The sequence below is a fragment of the Osmia bicornis genome, chromosome 9, assembly GCF_907164935.1.
Source record: "Osmia bicornis bicornis chromosome 9, iOsmBic2.1, whole genome shotgun sequence".
Taxonomy (NCBI): Eukaryota; Metazoa; Arthropoda; class Insecta; order Hymenoptera; family Megachilidae; genus Osmia; species Osmia bicornis.
In genome coordinates, this window is record NC_060224.1 from 5443348 (window position 1) to 5463465 (window position 20118).

General features: G+C 34.7%; 7 protein-coding genes across 9 annotated transcripts; 4 read left to right on the top strand and 3 right to left on the bottom strand.

Annotated features, from left to right (window-relative positions):
• Positions 1 to 364: 364 nt before the first annotated feature.
• Positions 365 to 7922, top strand: LOC114883105 (tetraspanin-1-like). Of its 3 annotated transcripts, none has more exons than XM_029200537.2 (9): positions 365 to 870; positions 1947 to 2029; positions 3151 to 3363; positions 3444 to 3629; positions 4646 to 4768; positions 5283 to 5336; positions 5405 to 5497; positions 6178 to 6261; positions 6323 to 7922. In XM_029200537.2, exons 2-9 carry the CDS (start codon positions 1982 to 1984, stop codon positions 6383 to 6385), a joined length of 864 nt encoding a protein of 287 aa, XP_029056370.1. In that variant the 5' UTR covers positions 365 to 870; positions 1947 to 1981; the 3' UTR covers positions 6386 to 7922. The 3 variants fall into 3 exon arrangements, with proteins under 3 accessions (XP_029056370.1, XP_046142885.1, XP_029056372.1); XM_046286929.1 differs by having other exon boundaries at positions 365 to 785; XM_029200539.2 differs by having other exon boundaries at positions 365 to 777.
• A 181-nt stretch (positions 7923 to 8103) lies between these two features.
• On the bottom strand, positions 8104 to 9747 carry LOC114883101 (carbonic anhydrase 1-like). The gene is made up of 5 exons (XM_046287165.1): positions 9682 to 9747; positions 9083 to 9422; positions 8739 to 8995; positions 8376 to 8600; positions 8104 to 8295 (listed from the first exon to the last, which is right to left on the bottom strand). The coding sequence occupies exons 1-5, from the start codon at positions 9745 to 9747 to the stop codon at positions 8194 to 8196; spliced, it is 990 nt and encodes a 329-aa protein (XP_046143121.1). The 3' UTR covers positions 8104 to 8193.
• A 179-nt stretch (positions 9748 to 9926) lies between these two features.
• Positions 9927 to 11578, top strand: LOC114883130 (carbonic anhydrase 2-like). Its single transcript, XM_046287166.1, is given in 7 exon segments — positions 9927 to 9960; positions 10329 to 10502; positions 10605 to 10799; positions 10802 to 10914; positions 10973 to 11075; positions 11258 to 11394; positions 11459 to 11578. Coding segments are annotated over 7 exon segments (876 nt in total).
• Positions 11579 to 11840: 262 nt separating this feature from the next.
• LOC114883131 (carbonic anhydrase 2-like) lies at positions 11841 to 13348 on the top strand. Its single transcript, XM_046286970.1, is given in 7 exon segments — positions 11841 to 11898; positions 11994 to 12128; positions 12396 to 12540; positions 12606 to 12711; positions 12802 to 12904; positions 13069 to 13221; positions 13224 to 13348. Coding segments are annotated over 7 exon segments (792 nt in total). The 5' UTR covers positions 11841 to 11873.
• A 453-nt stretch (positions 13349 to 13801) lies between these two features.
• Positions 13802 to 15610, bottom strand: LOC114883132 (MYCBP-associated protein-like). The gene has a single exon (XM_029200606.2). The coding sequence runs from the start codon at positions 15608 to 15610 to the stop codon at positions 13802 to 13804; it is 1809 nt and encodes a 602-aa protein (XP_029056439.1).
• A 119-nt stretch (positions 15611 to 15729) lies between these two features.
• Positions 15730 to 17211, top strand: LOC123988140 (carbonic anhydrase 1-like). The gene is made up of 6 exons (XM_046287167.1): positions 15730 to 15748; positions 16004 to 16189; positions 16258 to 16399; positions 16573 to 16678; positions 16735 to 16959; positions 17032 to 17211. The coding sequence occupies exons 1-6, from the start codon at positions 15730 to 15732 to the stop codon at positions 17209 to 17211; spliced, it is 858 nt and encodes a 285-aa protein (XP_046143123.1).
• A 152-nt stretch (positions 17212 to 17363) lies between these two features.
• LOC114883133 lies at positions 17364 to 19256 on the bottom strand. The gene is made up of 6 exons (XM_029200607.2): positions 19054 to 19256; positions 18742 to 18942; positions 18382 to 18560; positions 18011 to 18300; positions 17690 to 17943; positions 17364 to 17538 (listed from the first exon to the last, which is right to left on the bottom strand). Exons 1-6 carry the CDS (start codon positions 19254 to 19256, stop codon positions 17364 to 17366), a joined length of 1302 nt encoding a protein of 433 aa, XP_029056440.1.
• Between the last annotated feature and the right edge of the window lie 862 nt (positions 19257 to 20118).

Here is a 20118-nt window from a genome sequence, read left to right on the forward strand (position 1 = left end):
TGCACCCAGAATCCTTCCTCGTGTATCTTGTAACCACAAAGATGTCCACACAGTAGCCGACGCAACCATGTTACGAACAACTCACGTCCAGTCCCATCGCGACTGGTTGATCCCGTTGGAGGCACACACGGTGTGATTAACACTCGAACCCGTGAACCGGTGCATAACCTGGTCAATTGGCCACTGCTGGTAGAGAGGACGTCCGTGATCGACGGGACGAAGGCTGGTCGAGTGGAGCAACTAAAACGGGAACAGGGATCGACTAGGGTAACGAGAGAGCGTCGGCGCCATGACGTCGCGACGCAGCCGCATCTGGACCATCATCCGGACACGACGTAAGGGCGGAAGGTGAGCAGAAAAGAGGGACGAGGAGAGTATGCCGCTCCCGAGGCGGATGACGCCGGAGCTGGCAGCATTTACCCTCGGCAGTATCGTCGCGATCGTACGCGCTAGTAATCCTCTCTCTGCTCCTGAATAGATGTGAGATTTGTCCTTTGAAACTAGGCGAGTCGACACGTGAAATCCGTGCATCGATCTACTCCCTGTAACCGTGCTAAACCATCCTCGTCTATCGAACATTCGGCAAATTGAATCGTGTGAAAAGGGACCAAACAGTGCGAAGAACCACCTGTGAATGGATCTATAGAGGAGGATAATCAACCCCGAGGATACACCTGAGTTGTACGTTTTTCGTTACACCGTCCAAGTTTCCCGCTTACCACTCAGAGGATCAACAGGATTCTCGGCTGTTGCTGTCTGGTTAGAAGGACGATACTGGTAATATGGCAAGTAGTATACTCGAGTAGTTTCGAGTGGCTGATGGAAGCTCGTTTAAGTCGAAGCGTGCATCGTGGTGTTTGGATCGAAGCGGTAAGATTTGTTAATAATCATCGAGTGAACGTGACAATTTTTTTTCAGGAGGGAGGAAATTTTTCATTTATATTTGATATTATTCGTTAAATTCGTGGAATATCCAAGCATTTTCGTAATTTATTCAGTGGTCATTTTAATGGATGTTTACATGGCGAGGTCGTTCAAATTAATAATCACGTACACAATTTATTAATTAAGCTACGTACGCGGCCCTATATCATTGTCGCGCGTTATTAATGCTGGCATACATCAACCGGGCGTTGCTCCGACAATTTCATTCTGCCCTTTGATCCCAAGTGGATCTAATGGTGTTTTAACGTAGTTAATATATTAATTGATATTAAACAGAGAAGCCAAGGCGTCGCAAAGGTATTAATATGTCACGAGATATCTGGGTTCGCGGGCAATACCTGAGCCCTTTGATAAGCGCACATTGTGTCCCCTTTTCGCAGTTATAATTGCATCCCAAGAGTGAAACCAGGATTTTAAAGGCTTTCTCTTTATCCAGCTTAGCCGTAACGTTCGTACGACCTAAATGAGTTAATCTGTTCTTTGTTCGACCGGAAGTTACAAAGTCCCCGGTGCTGATGATACTTTTTCATCATCCGATTGAGCCGACTTGTTATCGAAGATTGATCGATTAATTAATTCTCATTTTCTTTCGCGTCCCGAGAAGATGGCCGCGTTTAATCATACCCAGACTTTGTTCCCCCTTCAGTCACGCAGAGACAGATTTTTCATTTTCTAAGTGAATGAGAAAAATAACGCAAGCACGTATTCCTTCCATGGTTCTTCGTTTTCATATCCGCACGGCTGTTATTGACCATTTTAATCACGGTTTCCATGAATTTTTATCGCCAACACTGGCGTTTATATCGGGAAACTGAAACAGTATAGAGGTGAAGGATGCTGAGACAGAAATATCGAAAATGTGACTTTGCAATGTGTATCGTGGAAAGTTTTATATTAGACACCGCAAAAAGTTTGAACGATTTTTCATGGCTGATATTAAAATTAATTGAACGCCGTTGAACTTTACGGTTTTATCAATATTCGCAACGTTATGTTCGCAGATTGATGACTATTTGATGTCTTGAAAACGATCGGCATGAAATACTTGAAAGTCGTTCTGTTCACGTTCAACTTATTAATATGGGTAAAGTATCAAATACTTTAATTGAATTTTAAACTCATTGATTTATATGGAGATTCAGTATGAAAGAAAGTTTAAAAATACACTTAGGTGTAATATAATTAATTTATGAAGAATTATAATACTTTACAGGAAAATGTAAACAAAGACTAAAGGTGGAATGTCACTAATAATATACTTGTTAATATATTAATAGAAAATTCAATAATATCGAATAAATTATCAAAATTCTTTTATATTTACAGCATAAAATATTTATTACATTTAGAGCTTTGTAAAAGTAGTTTTCAGATTAATATTCCATTTGTTTAATTCCTTTCGACTGTAAAACGAAAGGACCATTGTTGGCAAAGATTTATTGGGAAAAGAGAATTAATAAAAGGTTCTTTATGAGATTAACGTTTATTGAATCGCTATGGAAAAATCGTACGAATGTTTGAAATAATAAAAAAACTGAATCCATGTAGTGCAATATCGGTTGTGCCAATTCTATTTTAATTTGAAGCTCAATAATTTTGTTAAGAAGAATTTTACGTAGCTCGAAAAGAGTAATGAAATTCCTTCAAACGAAGTCAAACGAGGAAAATATTCATTTCGGGTGAACAAATTTGTATTTATTGATAAATGGAATTTCGTTATGGATTCAGAGAATTCTGTTATATAGAAAATAAAATATACAGAATCGTTCATAAGTATTCAGGCACTTGGTAATTTGAAATTAACAATATATAAAATTTAACAACCCTCGAACGATTGATCATGGAGAGAGCTCCAATTTTAATTTAATTGTGCATTTCATATTATTTTCATTTACTAAATGTTACTCGGTTCCTTTAAAAATTATATACCCATTTAACTTTATGTTAATATCCGTGTATACGTGTTTCGTAAGTTTGGGTTTCGATTGACCCAGACTCCGTTGTTCAAGGATTAACACTATCCCCAGCAGGGAAGATTTTCCTTCAGTACACGTCCCACTTCCTGAAGTCTCAAACAATCTTAAGAGTGGCAAATTGGCAAGGAGGATCCTCCAGTGAAATATATTCAAAATTGAAAAAGTGTCTGGATACTTGTGCACGACCCACTTCGAATAACGAGCTGTACAAAAGCTATCTGTTGAATAGTTGGCCGGATGTACAGTACTGGTGATAGGGGCATGGCTGTTGCTGGAGCCAAGCAAAGAACACCTACTAAACCTTTTCGTAGCTGACACCTCAACGAACGGTACTATTAATATAATAGCGTACACTTTGCTCAGTCTTGGTTTCACGGTACTCACGGTTGGTTTCTTCGGATGTCGTGCTGCTCTGCACGGAAATCAATGCATCCTGGGTACCGTAAGTTGTCGATACATTTTCACAACGATCGCTATAACAAGCACACGGTCAAGGTCTACCATGTATTTTTATCTGTGCAGTATATGAGTATGTTAGTGGTGCTGATCATCATCGAACTGGTAACCGCGATTGTCAGCGGGCTGATAACGTTTCGAACACTATCCGGATTGGAGAAGCGTCTGACCGACAAATTAGCCAATGACTATGGCCACGAGCCGACCAGTGACATCCCTTTCAGTCATAGCCTCGACTTCGCGCAATATAAGGTATAACTGACCCACCATAATAGTGATCGATTATTTATTCCTGACGAGCCTGTTTATCACGGGCTAATAATACTTTCATGTGCTTGACCACGTTGTTTCGTGCTAAAGTTCCGTGGAGAAATGGGCATTAACGGGTTGACTGTCATGGGGGTGGTCGGTGATCGACACCATAAACTTTATATATTTTAATATTTCAACAGAAGATAATAGAAAGGGGTGGTATTTTTAGAAATTTTTACTATTTTTATGGACATACAAGTTTCACTGGGGTAGTCAATGCTTTAACCCTTTCGCTGCGAATTAGGATACACATAGATATTGTAAGACAAACTGATATAATTAAATCTAATTTAATTTTGTACTTCATATTATTTTCATTTTCTAAATTTTACACTGTATTTTTACAAAAATTATTCTTCGAATACATGAAACTTTTTTGTTTAAAAGTGATACATTTAACTTTAAATTAATGTCCTTGTATTAGTTTGTGAATGTGGGTCGCGATTGACCCAAGCTGTTCAAGGGTTAAATAATGAAATATAAATATTCTTTCGTAGCCCAAATATTTTTTGTTCCGAATAGAATTATAGATCATTATTATATTATATTTTCTACCTTTTTTAGCAAACGGGTCAGTCATTATTGGGAGTCGATAAATGTATACGTTACCCTGCCTCAATTGCGATATAAAATATATATATTTTAACACAGATAATTGTCAATTAAAAATAATATACATTAAATATTTCGTCGAATTTTATTTCATATCAAGATTGCATCGAAATTGGAGTATGTCAATTAGATAATGACCCTCGTTAATATAGAGCTATCGCGGTGAAAGGGTTAAATTTAGAGCACAGATCTGCGCGATCGTTCCCATAATGAGTGACGACAGATCGAAAACCATACAATGGGAATTTTCCGTCTCGCTCGAATGACGCCTAATGTCAGGAACGTGGAACTGTCCGTCCGTGTATTGTGATGGTCCGAAGAGCATACAAGTGATTCCATTGTAGTTTAATTGCTGTGGAATACACGGATACGAGGACTATAATGGCACGGCCTGGTGGAGAGACGCGCAAATTTCGGGAAACAGAAGGCAGGTCCCTCTCACGTGCTGCGTATTAAAAAATACCGAGGTATACTTCACAAAAGTCTATTATTACATTAAAATTTGTAGAACATTCTTTTTTAAACCTTCATAAAAGAACAATTAACATATTTTTACAATTTCATAGCACTGTTTTTATGTTTAACCATCCGTACATTTGACGATCATTGCACGGATTGTATATAACTCCATGAACTATGAAATGTTTGAGGGGTAGTTTTTTTGGAGGGATTTTTCAGTGTTTTTTAATTCAGTAAAAAAAATTTTACCTAGAGAAGAATTCATGGAAGTGGAACGAGCACTTAATATAATGAACGACTGGTTTTACATAACGATTTAAAAATTCGGAGGGCCGTGAAAAATGGAATGAAAATAAACTACTGACGTTCCAATTCTAGAGAAAACTTTAATGGATTTTTCGAAATTGAAATTCTGCACGGTGTATTTATTTTGAAAAGGAACTTTTGAAAATATATAATATTATGATTTGACATCTTCTATTGCTGTGTTAAATAAAACTCGATAAATTAACATTTTTACAGATGAAAAATACAGGAAGTCCAATGAGCGTCGTTTCAAGGGTGTTTCACAAACATGTAAGTAGTTTGAGAAATTTTCAATTTTGTCGCAGATGTAATAAATAAATTTGAATTTTTCACTGAAGACTGAGAAACCGTGGTTAAATCCAAAACCAAAGGACGAATCGGCGTGTCAAGTGGAAGATGAAGAGGGTCACGACGGGTATCGACATAAAGAGGTAGATTTTCATTCCATTATTGAAATATTTCAGAAAGAAGATGAACATTTAATTAGGCAGAGAATCACAATCAGAAAATTGTGTTTAACGTGTCATTTACATATATTACAACCAACTTTGTTTATAAAATATAATTTTAAATCAGTTTATTTCACAAATAATTACTATTTTTATTCTCGTTTCTAAGCATCCATTTATAAATCTTTGGAATAGCTTTATAAAATCTAAGTATAATAATGAGAATTTTTATGAAGGGTGAAATACAATCAACTCGTCGGAGCGTTAAATCGGGATTTGAACTCGAATGCTCCACTTTGCAAGACGACTTGTTTTAACTAATTAAGTTATTCAGATCGAATCGCTTTATCTTGAGTTTGATATTCAGAACTAGTGCCATTTGTATACTCGCGATCAAATCAGGTTCCCTAGGGAAAATAGGAATACAGAGAAAGCAGAAATTGTCAAAATCCTAATTTTGACAATATTAATATTAAAAGTAACATCAAAACTTTTCTATAAACATTTTAATTACTTTGATTATCAGCACTGCAGACAAATTAAATTATTTATTTTTTAAAAGTGTTCCTAATTATTTTTCATATCCTTAGCACGATATTGAAATATAGTTCAAAAATCGTTGCATTTCTTAATATTAACATTTCTTTTTGAATTATTTTCAGGGTTGCCTTGCCAAAGTCACCAACTGGCTGCAGTACGAGAGTTTCACTCTGGTATTTCTCGGGATGGCGATAGCGGGTATACAGGTACTCTATTCCAAGAAAAATCTCAAATATTCTCGTACCTGACGATACACGTATGTTCCAGACATTCGGTATAATAACTTCAGCGTTCCTTTGCCGAACGATAAGGGACATGCAAGCGGATTGAAACCTTCTCAGTGCAAAAAGCACAGAGAGAAAAGAAGGATCGAACTCAGGTTCCCGTTGGACTTGCAAGGATATCAGACAAGTTATTTTCATGTTTCATCCGTTACACTTCTGACGATTTTGCAAAATGGAAACATTCGATCAAAGGGAACAACGATACACGTGATAATAACAGGACATTTTCAATAAGAGTTCAAAGTATTCTCGGATTCTTGAAGGCGTTTTAATTTGAATAACGGGTCTATTTGGTTCCATCGACAAAGATTTGTTCGACTATCTTTACAATAATGCTATTTTTACTACTTTTCATACTTCACACAATTCTGTATTCGATTTTGGGTAGGTATAGTCGTTGCAGAAATATACTGTGAACGTAAATCTCATCTATATGTAATATTGCTGATATTTATTGACAAACTTTTCATTATTTATTTTAAATATATTTAGTTTATGGCATTTATTGATTCCTAATCAAGAGAAAAATTATCAATAACCGAAATATTTCTTTATTTCTCCACACATTCAATAATATTAACAATATTGAGTTCCTTTCGCGACCATAATGAATTTCTACTAGGGCTATACTTCGTTGAATTTTCTATCACAATTTTTTCTTTTTATAATTTATTCAAATGTAAATATTGTGGAGGAAATCTTTGTCGATAAAATGAAAGGGACCCCATGAAATGTATTGTAAAATAGAAAGCTGTGCTTGCTCGATACCTTCCAAGCAATTCCCGTCCCTTGCGTGTGGTTTCATCGTGGATCAACGTATCTACTATTCTGTACATAAGGCGTTTCACCCTCTCCGTGGTCGCTCCAGGTTTTAAAGGGCGAAATTGTACATTTTTTTAATTGCCACACGTGTAAATAAAGCGCGACGATTCTCGAAACACGGGATGGATGACCGATGCGATCGGGGTATAATCGAGAGAGAAATATACGGTTCTTATTTTTCCTGGAGCAGGCTTAACACGCGACGTGATATGATTTTTCACACGACACACCGTGATTTATATACATTGGCAGGAGCATATGTTCGAAACGATTTTGTGATTTTTTACTACGAGAACAAAAAAAAAAAGGAAAAAACAAAAAGTAACACCATTTGAAGAGTGAATGTACGTATTATCGGTGTATGTATATTTGTGTGTGGTAGAAGATTCATAGCCGCGTATCAGCCGCTTGTGACAAATGGATGCATATTCTAGATACAAAAAATGAAACAAATGAAACAAAAAGAGAAACGTATGCTATGACATAGTACCCGTAACGTCAATCAGAATGCGTTCTTTTTTCCTCTTGCGTGCGTTGATGGATATTTTTGAAGGAAAACGATTGATTAAAAATTGTGCCAAATAGATTATACCCTGCGACAAGGGAGTTTGTTATATCTTTATTTTCGAACGAACTTTGTTGAATAACGTTTGATGCATTCGTAAAGTGTCGTAGGAAAACAATAAAACTATTACTCTCTGTATATAAAATTTATTTCACAATCGTTTCACTAATTTTACACTTATACAGTTTGAACAAAGTTCCAATCTCGCAGTGTTAATGTCTACTGATAGCTATTAATTCATATTAATAACTATTAATCTTCATTTATAAATTTTGCAATTCTAATGTACTTTTGTAAAGAAAAAAATAATATTCAGTATTGGTAATTTATAAATTTGTAAGATTGATCAAGGCAAGCACATAATTTTTTTAATTAATTTTATTAAAAAATCATTTCGTATATACACATCTACAAAAATTATACAAACACGTAAGATAAAAAGACTCATAATATACAAACAACTTATGTTAGGCATGGAAATAAACGTCACGTTCATTAATTAATTGAACGGGCCTGCAATTTGATAGAATAGGGCCATTTGCTGAACAGACCTTCCGAAATTGTGCAACCTATATTAAAATTAAATGTCAATAAATTTGATAAAAATCTAGATAAGAATATTTTATAAATCAGGGATGTGTGATTATACTTGAGATGAAGATATAGCAATGGGTTCAGGTTGAACGATCCATGTGACGATTTCACTGCAGGGTGGTTGAGTAAGGGAACCATTGTAAGTGTAATAATTATTTTCAGGAAATGGACAGATCCAAGTTAAAGGAAAGGGTGGTATGTGTAACGTCGATCCTGGTTCAACTATTTGCCATAAGTTTGTCACCAGATGGTCCAAGTATGGATTATCTGCATTTGTAATCTGTAAATACATTAAAATGTTATATAATCAATATTAATAACCATTAGTTAATAAAAATTCACTGTTAGTTGAATCGGCCCTGCTCTCGAAGACAATTTTCGATAGTACAATTTGAATATACTGTTTGTTAAATTTCACCTGAAAAAGAAATGATACAATGAGCAGAGCATCGCTCGCCTTTGCATCAATTGCATCCATCAATGAACTGAACCCTCGTTTTATGTGCCACACTTGTAGTTCCATGGGGTACCGAACATAATCTAAAGTGTGCTCACTGCCTTCGTTGTCTGATCGTCCCCAATGAAATACCATCGAACAGAGATCATAAATACTAGTTAATGATCCCCCTTGGACGTGTGGTTGAGTCAGGCTACCCCACATGGTGTTTACTATCACTGAAGATTAAATAATTAAATAGCAGGAAGTTACATTTTAACTTTTTAACATATTTAAATATTAAAATATTGTATCCTAAATTGCACCGTTATTTCCATTGTTCATTATAGATATCGACAATGGTGCCTTATTGTAGCCATTCCAACGAAGAGGTTCCGATGGTTGCACAACGACGACCGATCGTGTTGTAATGTTGATTGGAGACTGATTAAAGCCCGTGCTATCGGGGTACAACACTTTCCACATGTGTGGCCCATTTCGATCAGTGTAATCGAATGTGAACGAAGGGAAACACTCGTTCTCCACCCAGGGAAACAATTGAGTCCAATCAAGAACTTCGGTTAGCAGGAGAACTTGAACGATACAGTTCACGGAACGGAATAATGTAATAAAATAGACAATGATCAGACATATTGATCCTCGAAACTTTGTATCAATCTCATTTGATTTGATTTACTCACAGATTAGAAGGATGCTACTGCATAAAATCATAAACTCTGATACTGAAATGTTAATCATCTTGCAATCAACTTGAGAATATACGTTTTACGACATATGCACGAATACAAGAATTTTACTTGTAAATTTTAAGAATCTTTCGAAATAACCTCCTGTTTGATTAGAGTAACAGGAGACGTGTGTTCGTCTAACTTCAAGGGAAAAGATTTGGTTGAAAGAATCTTACAATTAGTACAGTATCGAGCACAGTAGGCTTTCCTAACAAAAATTGAGTTAGAGGAGAAGTAGACATTTTCAAAACTTTAATTTTCACTAGATTAATATTAAATGTGACTTAGAAAAAAAGGTAATCTAATTTGATACATCATCTGTATCTCTGCAACATTTAAACCCCTTCATTCCTTACATCCATGCATCCCTTATACCCTTGTAATTGCAAATCAAAAAATTGCACTTCTAAAGTTAGTAACAATGTTGCAAAACGAAGAATCCAAAACTCTCGGATGTAAGTAAATGATGGAGGGATGTATGGGATAGAGAAGAGGATCAAGGGATGAAGAATTATTGAGAATTATATCAAACATTTATATAAAAAATATAGGAGATGTAAGAACTTATGAAAAATTTGGCACAGTTGTTATGTAACAAACTTCACTACAAGCATCAAAATATGGAGCTAATAACATAATTAATTTATACCTAAATCATTTTACTTCATAGAATTAAAATTGTTTACAATGCCTGACAAGATATTTTAATAACGATGATGTTACAAGAAGAATGTTAATCATGAGAAGGAAAGCACGTTAGTAAAAATATAGAAATATTTTTGAAGTCTTCATGGCTTAATAATGATTTAATTAATATCAAAAGATTCCAAGGCTATTGGAATCCAGTCAACATCATCCTCAGGATTACCCAAATGGCGGCAATCACCGATTGATTTAACCAAAATAGCCATCTGGACCAAAAAATTTCCACCATTATTGTTAACTAATTATTGGTTAAATAAGGGTACAGCTACAATGACTAATACAGGAAGAACAGGTAATTGTCAAAAACATTTTACTATATCAAAAGAGGTACATTTCTATAATATAACAAAAAATTTATCACTCATATCTTTATTCGAAATTTATTCGTTTTCAGTCACCATTGAATTTCCAAACAGAAATGTGATGCCTTACATGCGAGGTGGTCCTTTGGGCAACGACGAGTTTCAATTTATGAACGTGCAATTCCGCTGGGGTCCTGACAATTCCTATGGTTCTGAACACACCATAGATGGCATTTGGTTAGGAAACAGGGAAATTAAATAAAATTATGGAAACACTTGTAAATCTTCTGGTACAGGTATTCCATGGAGGCACAGATAATGCACTGGAACACTCGTTATGGTTCAATCGAGAAATGCTATGATAAACCAAATGGAATCGCGATACTCTCGTATCCTATGCAAGTACGAATACGTGTTACAATTAATGCAATCAATTCATATGCAACATCTATTCCAATAGGTCGTTGGATGCCCTGGAATCCCTGATAACCCTTCCCTTACACCAATTACAGACCACTTGCAGAAAATCAAGAGACCTGGGACCAACACTGAAATCCCAGCTGGTACACTATCATCTTTAATTTGTAAAACAATTAAATAATAATTAAATACTGTTATATATTTGCGTAACAAATAGATTGTAATTTTTCTCGTTACGTTTTTGTTATTTTAGAAGTCTACCTGATATTTTAATTTTTTTAATCTTTTATCAAACAGAAATTTTATATTTATTTTCCATTCTTAGGATGTTTGCCATGGATGTTAGATGCATGTATGGGTCACGGTTATTATACTTATCCAGGTTCATTAACAACTCATCCATACCACGAATGTGTGGCTTGGATTATTACACCCACTGTAACGAAAATAGCAACTCGCCAGGTGATTCTAGTTGAATATAAATATATAATATGCAATTTCTCATTATTATTTATTTTAATTGCAGATTGATGCATTTAGAAGCCTGTATAACGGTACATTACAGCATATATTGCAGAATTGCCGACAGCAACAACCTCTTCGTAGAAGAATAATCTATTTCGCTACTGACAAAGCTGTAGCATGAAGACATGACTATTGTTGTATATAATAAAATTTGCAATAACTTGTATTGAAATGAATTTAATTTATAAAAAATACAAATGATTTAATTGATCATTGATAGGTCTTACAAATATAGTTTAAAACTGCCCAAAGCTATTTATTTGTTTATCAGTTGGTCGGTGTACCATAGCCTTTAAATAAACAATACTCACAATATCTTTTCCATCATGCTATTCCACAACAAAAAATAAATTTCTAAATATGGATTAAATTATAACATCAAAATTCGATAGAATTCTCCACCATACACCATAACAATGTCAGAATACACAGGACTAATTGGTAATAGAATAAAATAATTTGTCGATTTTTAATTAGGTTATATGTAACATAATAAATATCGAATAAGATATTTTTATTTCTCTGATGTTTCCAAGGCTTACCAACGACAGGACAATCTCCAATTAATTTAGACGACAAATTAGTACGAGAACGTCACTTTCCTCCCCTTGTTATAAATGGACATTGGTTAAACGATGGAGAGGCACGTTTATACAATACTGGTAGCTCAGGTAATCTATGAAATATTGACTTTATTCCTAGATTCTTAATTAAAATAATTAAGCTCTATTTTACGCTCTATTTTGTAGAATGTCATACGTGGCAAAATATTAGTTATAGAAAAGATATCAAAATACATAATTAGTGTATTTCTGAATGTGAAATTCGTCTGAAGTAGTTCGTCAAAAATTTCTGTAATAATTTTAATCTGCATTATTATTTGTCCTCTTTATTTGAATTCGACAAAAGAGTTGAATTATGTTTATTTAAATACTCAGTGAAGGTAATCTTAAGTGGGGACAGGATTCCATCCACAGTTTGCGGTGGTCCACTCGCGGACGATGTTTACGAACTCGTCGATGTACATTTCCATTGGGGAGAAGACAATTGCAGAGGTGCTGAGCACACCATCAATGACACTTGGTAAAATAAGAAACAGTATAACTAAATTTTTCATACCAATTTACATGGTTTTTAACGTTTATAAGGTACTCGATGGAATCACATGCTGTTCATTGGAATAGGAAGTATTTCAACTACGAGGAATGTCACAGGCACAAGGATGGCATTTGTGTCCTGGCATATTTATTCTTAGTATGCTTGAACATTCTCTTTGTTCTTGCGGGCAATTCTCGCCCATGTATCTTTGACTAAGAGTTGAAATTTTGCTTCATTTCACGGAAGGTACAACCAGATTGCTGTAATTGTATTAATCCACAACTGGAAAGGATAACGGAGAACTTGAAAAACGTGGTTGATACACACATGGAAACGAAAATACCACCTAGTAAATAGAGCATCATTAATAACATTAAATTATACAAAATTTTATTTTATATTTAGAAAATTCCTTTATTTACTTATTTAAAGTTGTGATCGTCACAAATGCTGGGGACGATCAGTGGCCCATTTAACACAAAATGTATTCTAAAATATATTTTTTTATTTTAGATTCTCTGTGCTGGATGCGTTGGGCAACTTATTGCACCAGGTACTATACTTACGCAGGATCTTATAATGTTGGTGACTATCCTGAATGCGCTACATGGATCGTATTTCCTGTAATTATACCCGTACGATCCACCGAAGTAAGTCGCAACATTTCGTATGTAATAATTTACCAGCGACTAATTAACGAAATTTCACAGATCGACGAATTTCGAAAACTAAGGGACAAGGATGGCCAGTGCATTAAATCGAATTGGCGAGAAACGCAAATGTTAAAGTGTAGGCAAATATACTTAGCAGTACCTTCTAGGTGAAATTCCCAAGTTACGTTACTGTCAATGTCTTGTATCGAGGATAAAAAGAATAAACAAAAAAAAAATCGTAATTTATGAGGACTTTCTGAATACGTTGATTTATTATTAATATTACAAATATTTTAGATATATCATTTATCCAAAGTTATTCTCAAAAATTAATTTTTATTATTTTATTTTATAGGAAAAATTATAGTGTAGTATCAATTACATAATTATGTGTGCTAGGTAAATATGTTAAATAATATTAAAATGTCGACTTAGGTATAAATATTATTCAAACACTACCCCTTTAAGTTATTTTAAATTCTACCCTTACTAAATAAATTAATCAAAATGAGTTGAATTCCAGGGACAAGCAAACTTCTCTTGTTTTACAAGATACAATCATTAATTAATATGAAACTTTCTTCCTAATTATATCATTTTTCTCTTTCGTTCAAATTATTAAATGAATCAATAGTAGCAAAAATCCGTTCCATCGTCTCAGCTAAAAGTTGATAAATGCGAATGAAAAATGTTTCTCCATATGCAAAATTATTCATCATGATAACAGAACTTTCGCTAATTTCTTGAACACTTTGTAAAGAAGAACTTGATTTACGATTTTTGTCTTTAATAAGAGTCTCAGATGTATCAATTTCTTTTTCAGGACGAACTTGTCTTGATTGTTGGCTTTCGATTTCAAATTGATTGAAGAAATAACCCCATAAATTATATATCATTTCATACTTGTTACACTGAACTGGTTTGTACAAAGTGGGTTTCAGGCAGTCTTTATAAAGTTTACTCAATTGCTTCAGCATTGAATTTCTCCGTTCTGGATTTTTCATTTTCAATAAAAGATCTCGGAGATCAATTATGGATAAATTCCAACGCTGCTGTTTTTGATTCGTTGCAGCCTGATAAATCTTCTGAAATTCTATCACCAAACTAGGACTATAGAAGCACATTGGATTCTTTGCTGTAAATATTTCTGATTCTAGGAACAAGCTTCCATAAAATGGATCAGGTGGTTTTACGAAATAAACATCTTCAATTATATCATCAATTATTTCCCTTATCACATTGTTTCTAATACAACGATCCAAATATTTATCAACGGTATGTGCAAACTCATCCTGAACCTCCCTCATCGTCTCAGAATGACCCCAGAATCGAAAAATCAGCGGTGAAGAACAGAGTTCTGGATCAGTCAATAATCTCCAGAATTCCATAAAAACTCCTGACTTTCGTGATCGATACCAGACTTTCAATTTCACGAACTGTCCAGGAAGAATCACCCCTTTGGTCTTATTAAAAAAGAAGGGGCTTATTTTTCTGCTAAAAGACATCGCTTTGGATTGAAATCTTGCATCCCTCCATTGATAAATAATCACACGATTTCCTTTATTTTCAAATACAATTTCTTTCTCTTCCATCTCGTTCACTTTGCTAGAAAAGTCTACATTCCATTTGATAGGTTCAGATGTGATTCCTTCTTTTCTTGAAGAAAATGTTTGCCGAATTTCTGTATCCTGGATCTTCAGGACTACGGTTTGATCAGGAGATTCACAGGACTCTTCATCTTCTGCATCGGAGATAGTTATTGGAGGAATTCTTGGCATCTCAATTTCTTCTGGAAATACATAATTCTCGATGACCAGATGCCTAATTTCCGGTTCTGTCGATGCCACGAGTTTGATTTCATGCGACAGCTCTTCTTTTCGTTTATGGAGATATTGACTGCGTTTCCATACTGATTTCTTCGATGATAAACTTACCAGATTCTTTTCTTTCTCTATTAATTCAGGTAGACCTACGTAGGTGAATTCTGGAACTTTATTCAGATCCTTTTTATTTGGTGCGAATTTAATATCCGGTAAACAGGGATCCCGTTTGGGGATCGCTGGTGGAATTTTCCAAAATTCTGGACCACCTCGATAATTATCAGGTATAACTGGTACTGGAACTGTGGCGTAATCCATCAAGGTTCTCATTTCCACCAGTGGACGAATTGTTTCGCAGGAATTCATGACGTGATCCCTTTGATGACGACCTGTTTCATATTTGATCAGCATGCTTTGAGTTTTTCGAGTCGCTAACCATCTTTTCCAGTTTTTCAAGCGACGATCCTCGAGGAGAACTTTGTCCTCGCTTATGGGTGGGTCAGATGTATATAAAACAGAGGCGGGTGATCTTATCCATTTCTTGGGTTCGGTGGATTTACCGATTTTTCGAGCATAATCCATGTTTTAATCGAGAAATCAATTAGATCGTGAATAATTGCGCAATTACTTGAAGTTTTGTACGTGTTCTGTATCGATTTTAAATATTTTGCAAAGTTAACTTTATTGCAATTAACGATGAGATGGAGATAAGCTTAGCAGGTATACAGAAATTTAATTTAAGTGGAAAATTGAGTTGAAAAATTCAAAAATTATTAACTAACAGTTTTGGATAATTTGTATTATTTTTTCTTGTATTAGTGTTTGAATTAATGTTTCAATTTAATAGAGCTGCTGGGTTATGTAAATCACCTAAATATCTTTAGAATTTTTATATATTTTAAAATATATTTTTACTGAGCAGTGTACCTTTTATAAATTAATTGAATTATTTAGTGCTTCTCTGTATCTTGTTAGAAACGGATGAAATTAAAATACAAAATGCTAAATTAATCCAAAGTTTGGGTCTTAATGACGATAATTCAAGATCTCCAATCAATTTGGACATTAGTTACATGAAAGTAATTGAATTGAACCCTTTGGAATGGAACGGTATCGATATAGCTCCACGAAAATTGAAAATTACTAATACAGGATATACAGGTAATATTTGTTTCTACTAATGATTCATTTGCCAAGATCTATTCTTAATAAATATTGTTTTATAATAGTGATAATCAGCGCAAAATGGCAAGAGAGACATCCTTATATTTCCAATGGACCATTGCCGGGAAATTACACGATCTCACAAATTCATTTTCATTGGGGAGAAAATGAGATGATTGGTAGTGAACATACCGTCGATGGTGCAAGGTTCGAAATGCACATTTTTTATTATTTTTATTATTAAACTGATGAGTTATGTGCAACTAACACGTTGAATAATTAATGTGTATGAGATATATATTTAAATATGCAACAAATTTATTTAACATAGTAATTACTTGCAACTCGAAAATTTTATTAAATCAGATCATTTTTAAAAGAATGCCCATGGAACTCCATGCTGTACATTTTAAGGACGAGTACGATTCATTGGATGTAGCACTTCGACGACCCGACGGAGCCATAGTTTTAGTATATTTTTTTAAGGTAAAAATGTATGAATTTACCAAAATTTCCATCGGATTAAATTATTTCCTATTTAGTTACAGGATGGACCAAATGAGTTCATGGAAGAAATTGTAAAAAACTTGAATTCTATTCAAGAAGCCCATTCCTCTGCTCGCCTAGTTCCCAAATTTCTAACAGAAATTCTAAGACCATTCAAAGAAGATTACTTTTTATACTGGGGTCCAATAGTAACAGCGGAAAATGTGCACAGAATTCTGTGGCTAATCTGCAGAGAACCAATTGGAATTACCTCTAAACAAGTAAATTCTCTCAAATGAATTTTTATATACATATTTTAGTGTTCAGATCTTTTCATAATCTCTCCAATCAAGATCGCCGAGTTTCGTACACTGCACAACGAAAGAAATGTGCCCATACTGTCAAACATACGTCCTCTGCAAGAAGTTAAGGAAGAAAACGTCTTCCATGTTTGTCCATCAGGTTCGACGTATGCTTCACTATTACCACTTCCACGAGATGTGGTAGCCAAGCAAACAGATGAAACGGACTGAAAATGCTGCAACTACGGTTGTCATTGGAAACAGTCATCATGGACTTTGATGAGTAAGCAATTTGAACATTGATCCTTGTAAATGAATAACAGTGATAAAAATGTCGATAAATAATATTTACGCTACGACGATTTGAATAAACAAATACGAAATTATTTTCTACGTCTTCTGCGTCTTCTGATCCTTTCTTTTTTAAGATCGCAGTCAGGATACAAGGATGCACAGTCGGCTCCGCCTAGTCCTAGAACCGAAGCCTTTACAGAGTCCAGCATTGCCGACCAGGGAGAACCTTTCAACACTCTGCCGGATATCCAACTCATTCCTAGACTGGAAAAGGTTGATTCCATGTTTATCGAATGTATGTACGTGAAAATTTGTAAGGAAAATGTTTACTATGTGAGATAGGGGTAGTTTCATTCGGATAAATGAAGCTTACACCTATACAAAAATTCGAAATTAATTACTTTTTGCATCTTACCTCCAAACAGGCATCCAAATTTTGCGTGCATCACGCGTTTGCGTGGAATGTCGATTGTCCTCGCAGAGGATCCTTCGGATGCAATTTCCAGAATCTAAATCAGCAACTAAAGCAGCTTCGATACTCCTCAGCACATTGTAAGACAATTCATTCAATTCCTCGTTACTCGCGTACGAAAAAGGTAAGGAACCTGCATCCCTCTTAAGACGTTTAGCTGCGGTTGCCATTGTGACTGTGGTTGTGTTCATGTTAGCCTATAAAAAACAATGTCTAAAATAAAGAAAAAAGATGTCAAAATTCGGTATATCTTTAGTACTATACCGTAGCATTCATTAGCAGCTGAATAATAAACAAGCCAAAAGCTAGAAACGCGAGAGCAGTGAGTGCAATTTCGAAAAAATCTTTTATCGACAATTCATTTCCTTTTCCTTTGTAATAAGAGGGTTTGTGAGATTCTTCTTCGTGGTCTTGATACATGGGTTCTGTGTAATAGTGCTCTTCGTGTATAGCTGGAAATGTTTCGTGATGCACGAAATGGCCACCGTGACCACCGTGGCCATAACCGAGGCCATAATAAAAGTTTTGTCCCGAAGAGGACGACAACATGTGATCTGTTTAAAAAGATAAAAAAATATATATATATGTTTTTCTATTTTTATAATTGTAGAAGATTGTTAATGAGCAGTTTTTACCATCTTGATCGTGTTGATCTTCGTAAAAACCAACTTTACCAGATGGTAAAGGAGCCTGCATAGCGTAACCCGTAACTTCCCCATCGAATTCTTCAAAATCATTGTTGTACACTCCTTGTTTCTTTTTCATTTTCTTATGGGGAGTGTAATGTTGATACACGTCGTCTAAAGTAGTCCTACTACATAGACAAATGTATTTTTAACAAGTTAGATAAATTAAAAAATCTTTACAAATTAATTAGAAGATTAGATGCAAGAACCAGCTGGCTCTATTTTTATTAATTTGACAGAAATCGTAAAAGTTATTTGAAAATTTTTTTATCCAACCCTTCAATTTTATTAATAATTCGCAATACTTACCGCTGCAACCAATTCTTGTATTTCATACTCCCTTCATCAGACAACAATTTATCATGAATAGTAACATTATCGTCATCCATCAAATCATGTAATTCGGATTTTTCTGATATACTAAGGCGTCTTTTAACTCGAGGCGTGCTCATCATTTTCACAATTTCTTCAGCCATATAACCGTGACACAAATACTCGTTCATCCTTTTCCTGATATCACAAACCACTAAATACAAACTCTTTTAAAACTCCACTAAACTAGACAATATTTTACAACTTATTTTTTGATATTTTGAATTGAAGAATTAGAATTAAACTCGCCTATGATATTCCATTTTACTCAGTGCATTGTGAATCGATCCATCTACCATTTCCTCCTCAGGATTCCTCGTTGCATTTTTGTTCATTTGATCAGCAAATAAAAAAGTTCCAGGCAAAAGATCCACGGATAGTATATCATTTTCATCGAGACAGAATTCGTTTCCGTCGTCGATACACTGTTGCCCAAGAATTGCACCGATCATTGAGGTGATTAAAATAAAAACTAAGAGAATTTGAACTTTTGTAAGTGAATTCATTTGAATGTATAGTATTTGTGTTCCTTAGTGCCAGCAAGAAGAAGACTGACAAAACGGAGACACGCTTCTGAAGATAAGACGTTCAACTGCTAGAAATAATTGCTTTAACCGTACACTTGTTTAAGTAGCGTTGACAAAGCTCTTCGTTCGAGGTAACAGTTACTTTTCTTAAATAAAAGAGAATTATGTGCATTTCTGACACGTTGAATTTTCATAAAAATCTTACTTGTATCATTGGGGATTCTTTTATTTACAATTAGAAACACTAGATTGAATAATAGAAATGAGGATCTTTTTATTTTGGGGTAGGTCTTCACTTGAAAGTAAACCTCGTGAGAGAATAGGACACCTACCCTTAGAAATACTGTACTCAAAAATTTAATTATAAAGCTTGTAGTTTTCAATTTTTAATTTGTAATGAATTTCTTTTATTATTGTTACCAAAATTTCACTAATGTATCCTTTTACTTCACCTCCACCAACCTAATAGCTTTTCCATAAAATATCATAGTTTGGTCTTAAATATATATAAGTACAGTTTCGAAATAGTTACAATATGACAGGAAAAGAAGTATCTCTTCTGTCGGAAACCGATGTAGAAGATTAAAGAGATAGCAAGAATTCTTTCAAAAGTGGGCGATTAATTTTCAGTAAGCTCTGGTGTATAAACTGGTTGCTATTGGTATGGGCACAGATATAGCCACTCTCGCGAGATATTAGACAGGTGAGCGAGTTCCCAGGGGAACAAAGCCCCCATTACCTCATCTCGCCGACCCATCCGAGCCATCCTGGCAACCCTCTGCTCCTA

Bases quoted from the DNA above. Each gene is read 5' to 3' on its own strand.
- LOC114883105 (XM_029200537.2), top strand. From the start codon at position 1,982: ATGAAATACTTGAAAGTCGTTCTGTTCACGTTCAACTTATTAATATGG. The intron at 2,030-3,150 runs GTAAAGTATCAA...TCTGTTGAATAG, and splicing joins CGTTCAACTTATTAATATGG to TTGGCCGGATGTACAGTACT. The intron at 3,364-3,443 runs GTAAGTTGTCGA...TTATCTGTGCAG, and splicing joins ATCAATGCATCCTGGGTACC to TATATGAGTATGTTAGTGGT.
- LOC114883101 (XM_046287165.1), bottom strand. From the start codon at position 9,747: ATGTCTACTTCTCCTCTAACTCAATTTTTGTTAGGAAAGCCTACTGTG. The intron at 9,423-9,681 runs GTAAGATTCTTT...ATTGATACAAAG, and splicing joins TGCTCGATACTGTACTAATT to TTTCGAGGATCAATATGTCT. The intron at 8,601-8,738 runs GTGAAATTTAAC...ATGTATTTACAG, and splicing joins TTGTATCATTTCTTTTTCAG to ATTACAAATGCAGATAATCC.
- LOC114883132 (XM_029200606.2), bottom strand. From the start codon at position 15,610: ATGGATTATGCTCGAAAAATCGGTAAATCCACCGAACCCAAGAAATGG.
- LOC123988140 (XM_046287167.1), top strand. The intron at 16,679-16,734 runs GTAAAAATGTAT...TTTCCTATTTAG, and splicing joins TTTTAGTATATTTTTTTAAG to TTACAGGATGGACCAAATGA. The intron at 16,960-17,031 runs GTAAATTCTCTC...TCTCCAATCAAG, and splicing joins TTGGAATTACCTCTAAACAA to ATCGCCGAGTTTCGTACACT.
- LOC114883133 (XM_029200607.2), bottom strand. From the start codon at position 19,256: ATGATCGGTGCAATTCTTGGGCAACAGTGTATCGACGACGGAAACGAA. The intron at 18,301-18,381 runs GTAAAAACTGCT...CTTTTTAAACAG, and splicing joins AGATCAACACGATCAAGATG to ATCACATGTTGTCGTCCTCT. The intron at 17,944-18,010 runs GTATAGTACTAA...TGTTTTTTATAG, and splicing joins AGCTGCTAATGAATGCTACG to GCTAACATGAACACAACCAC.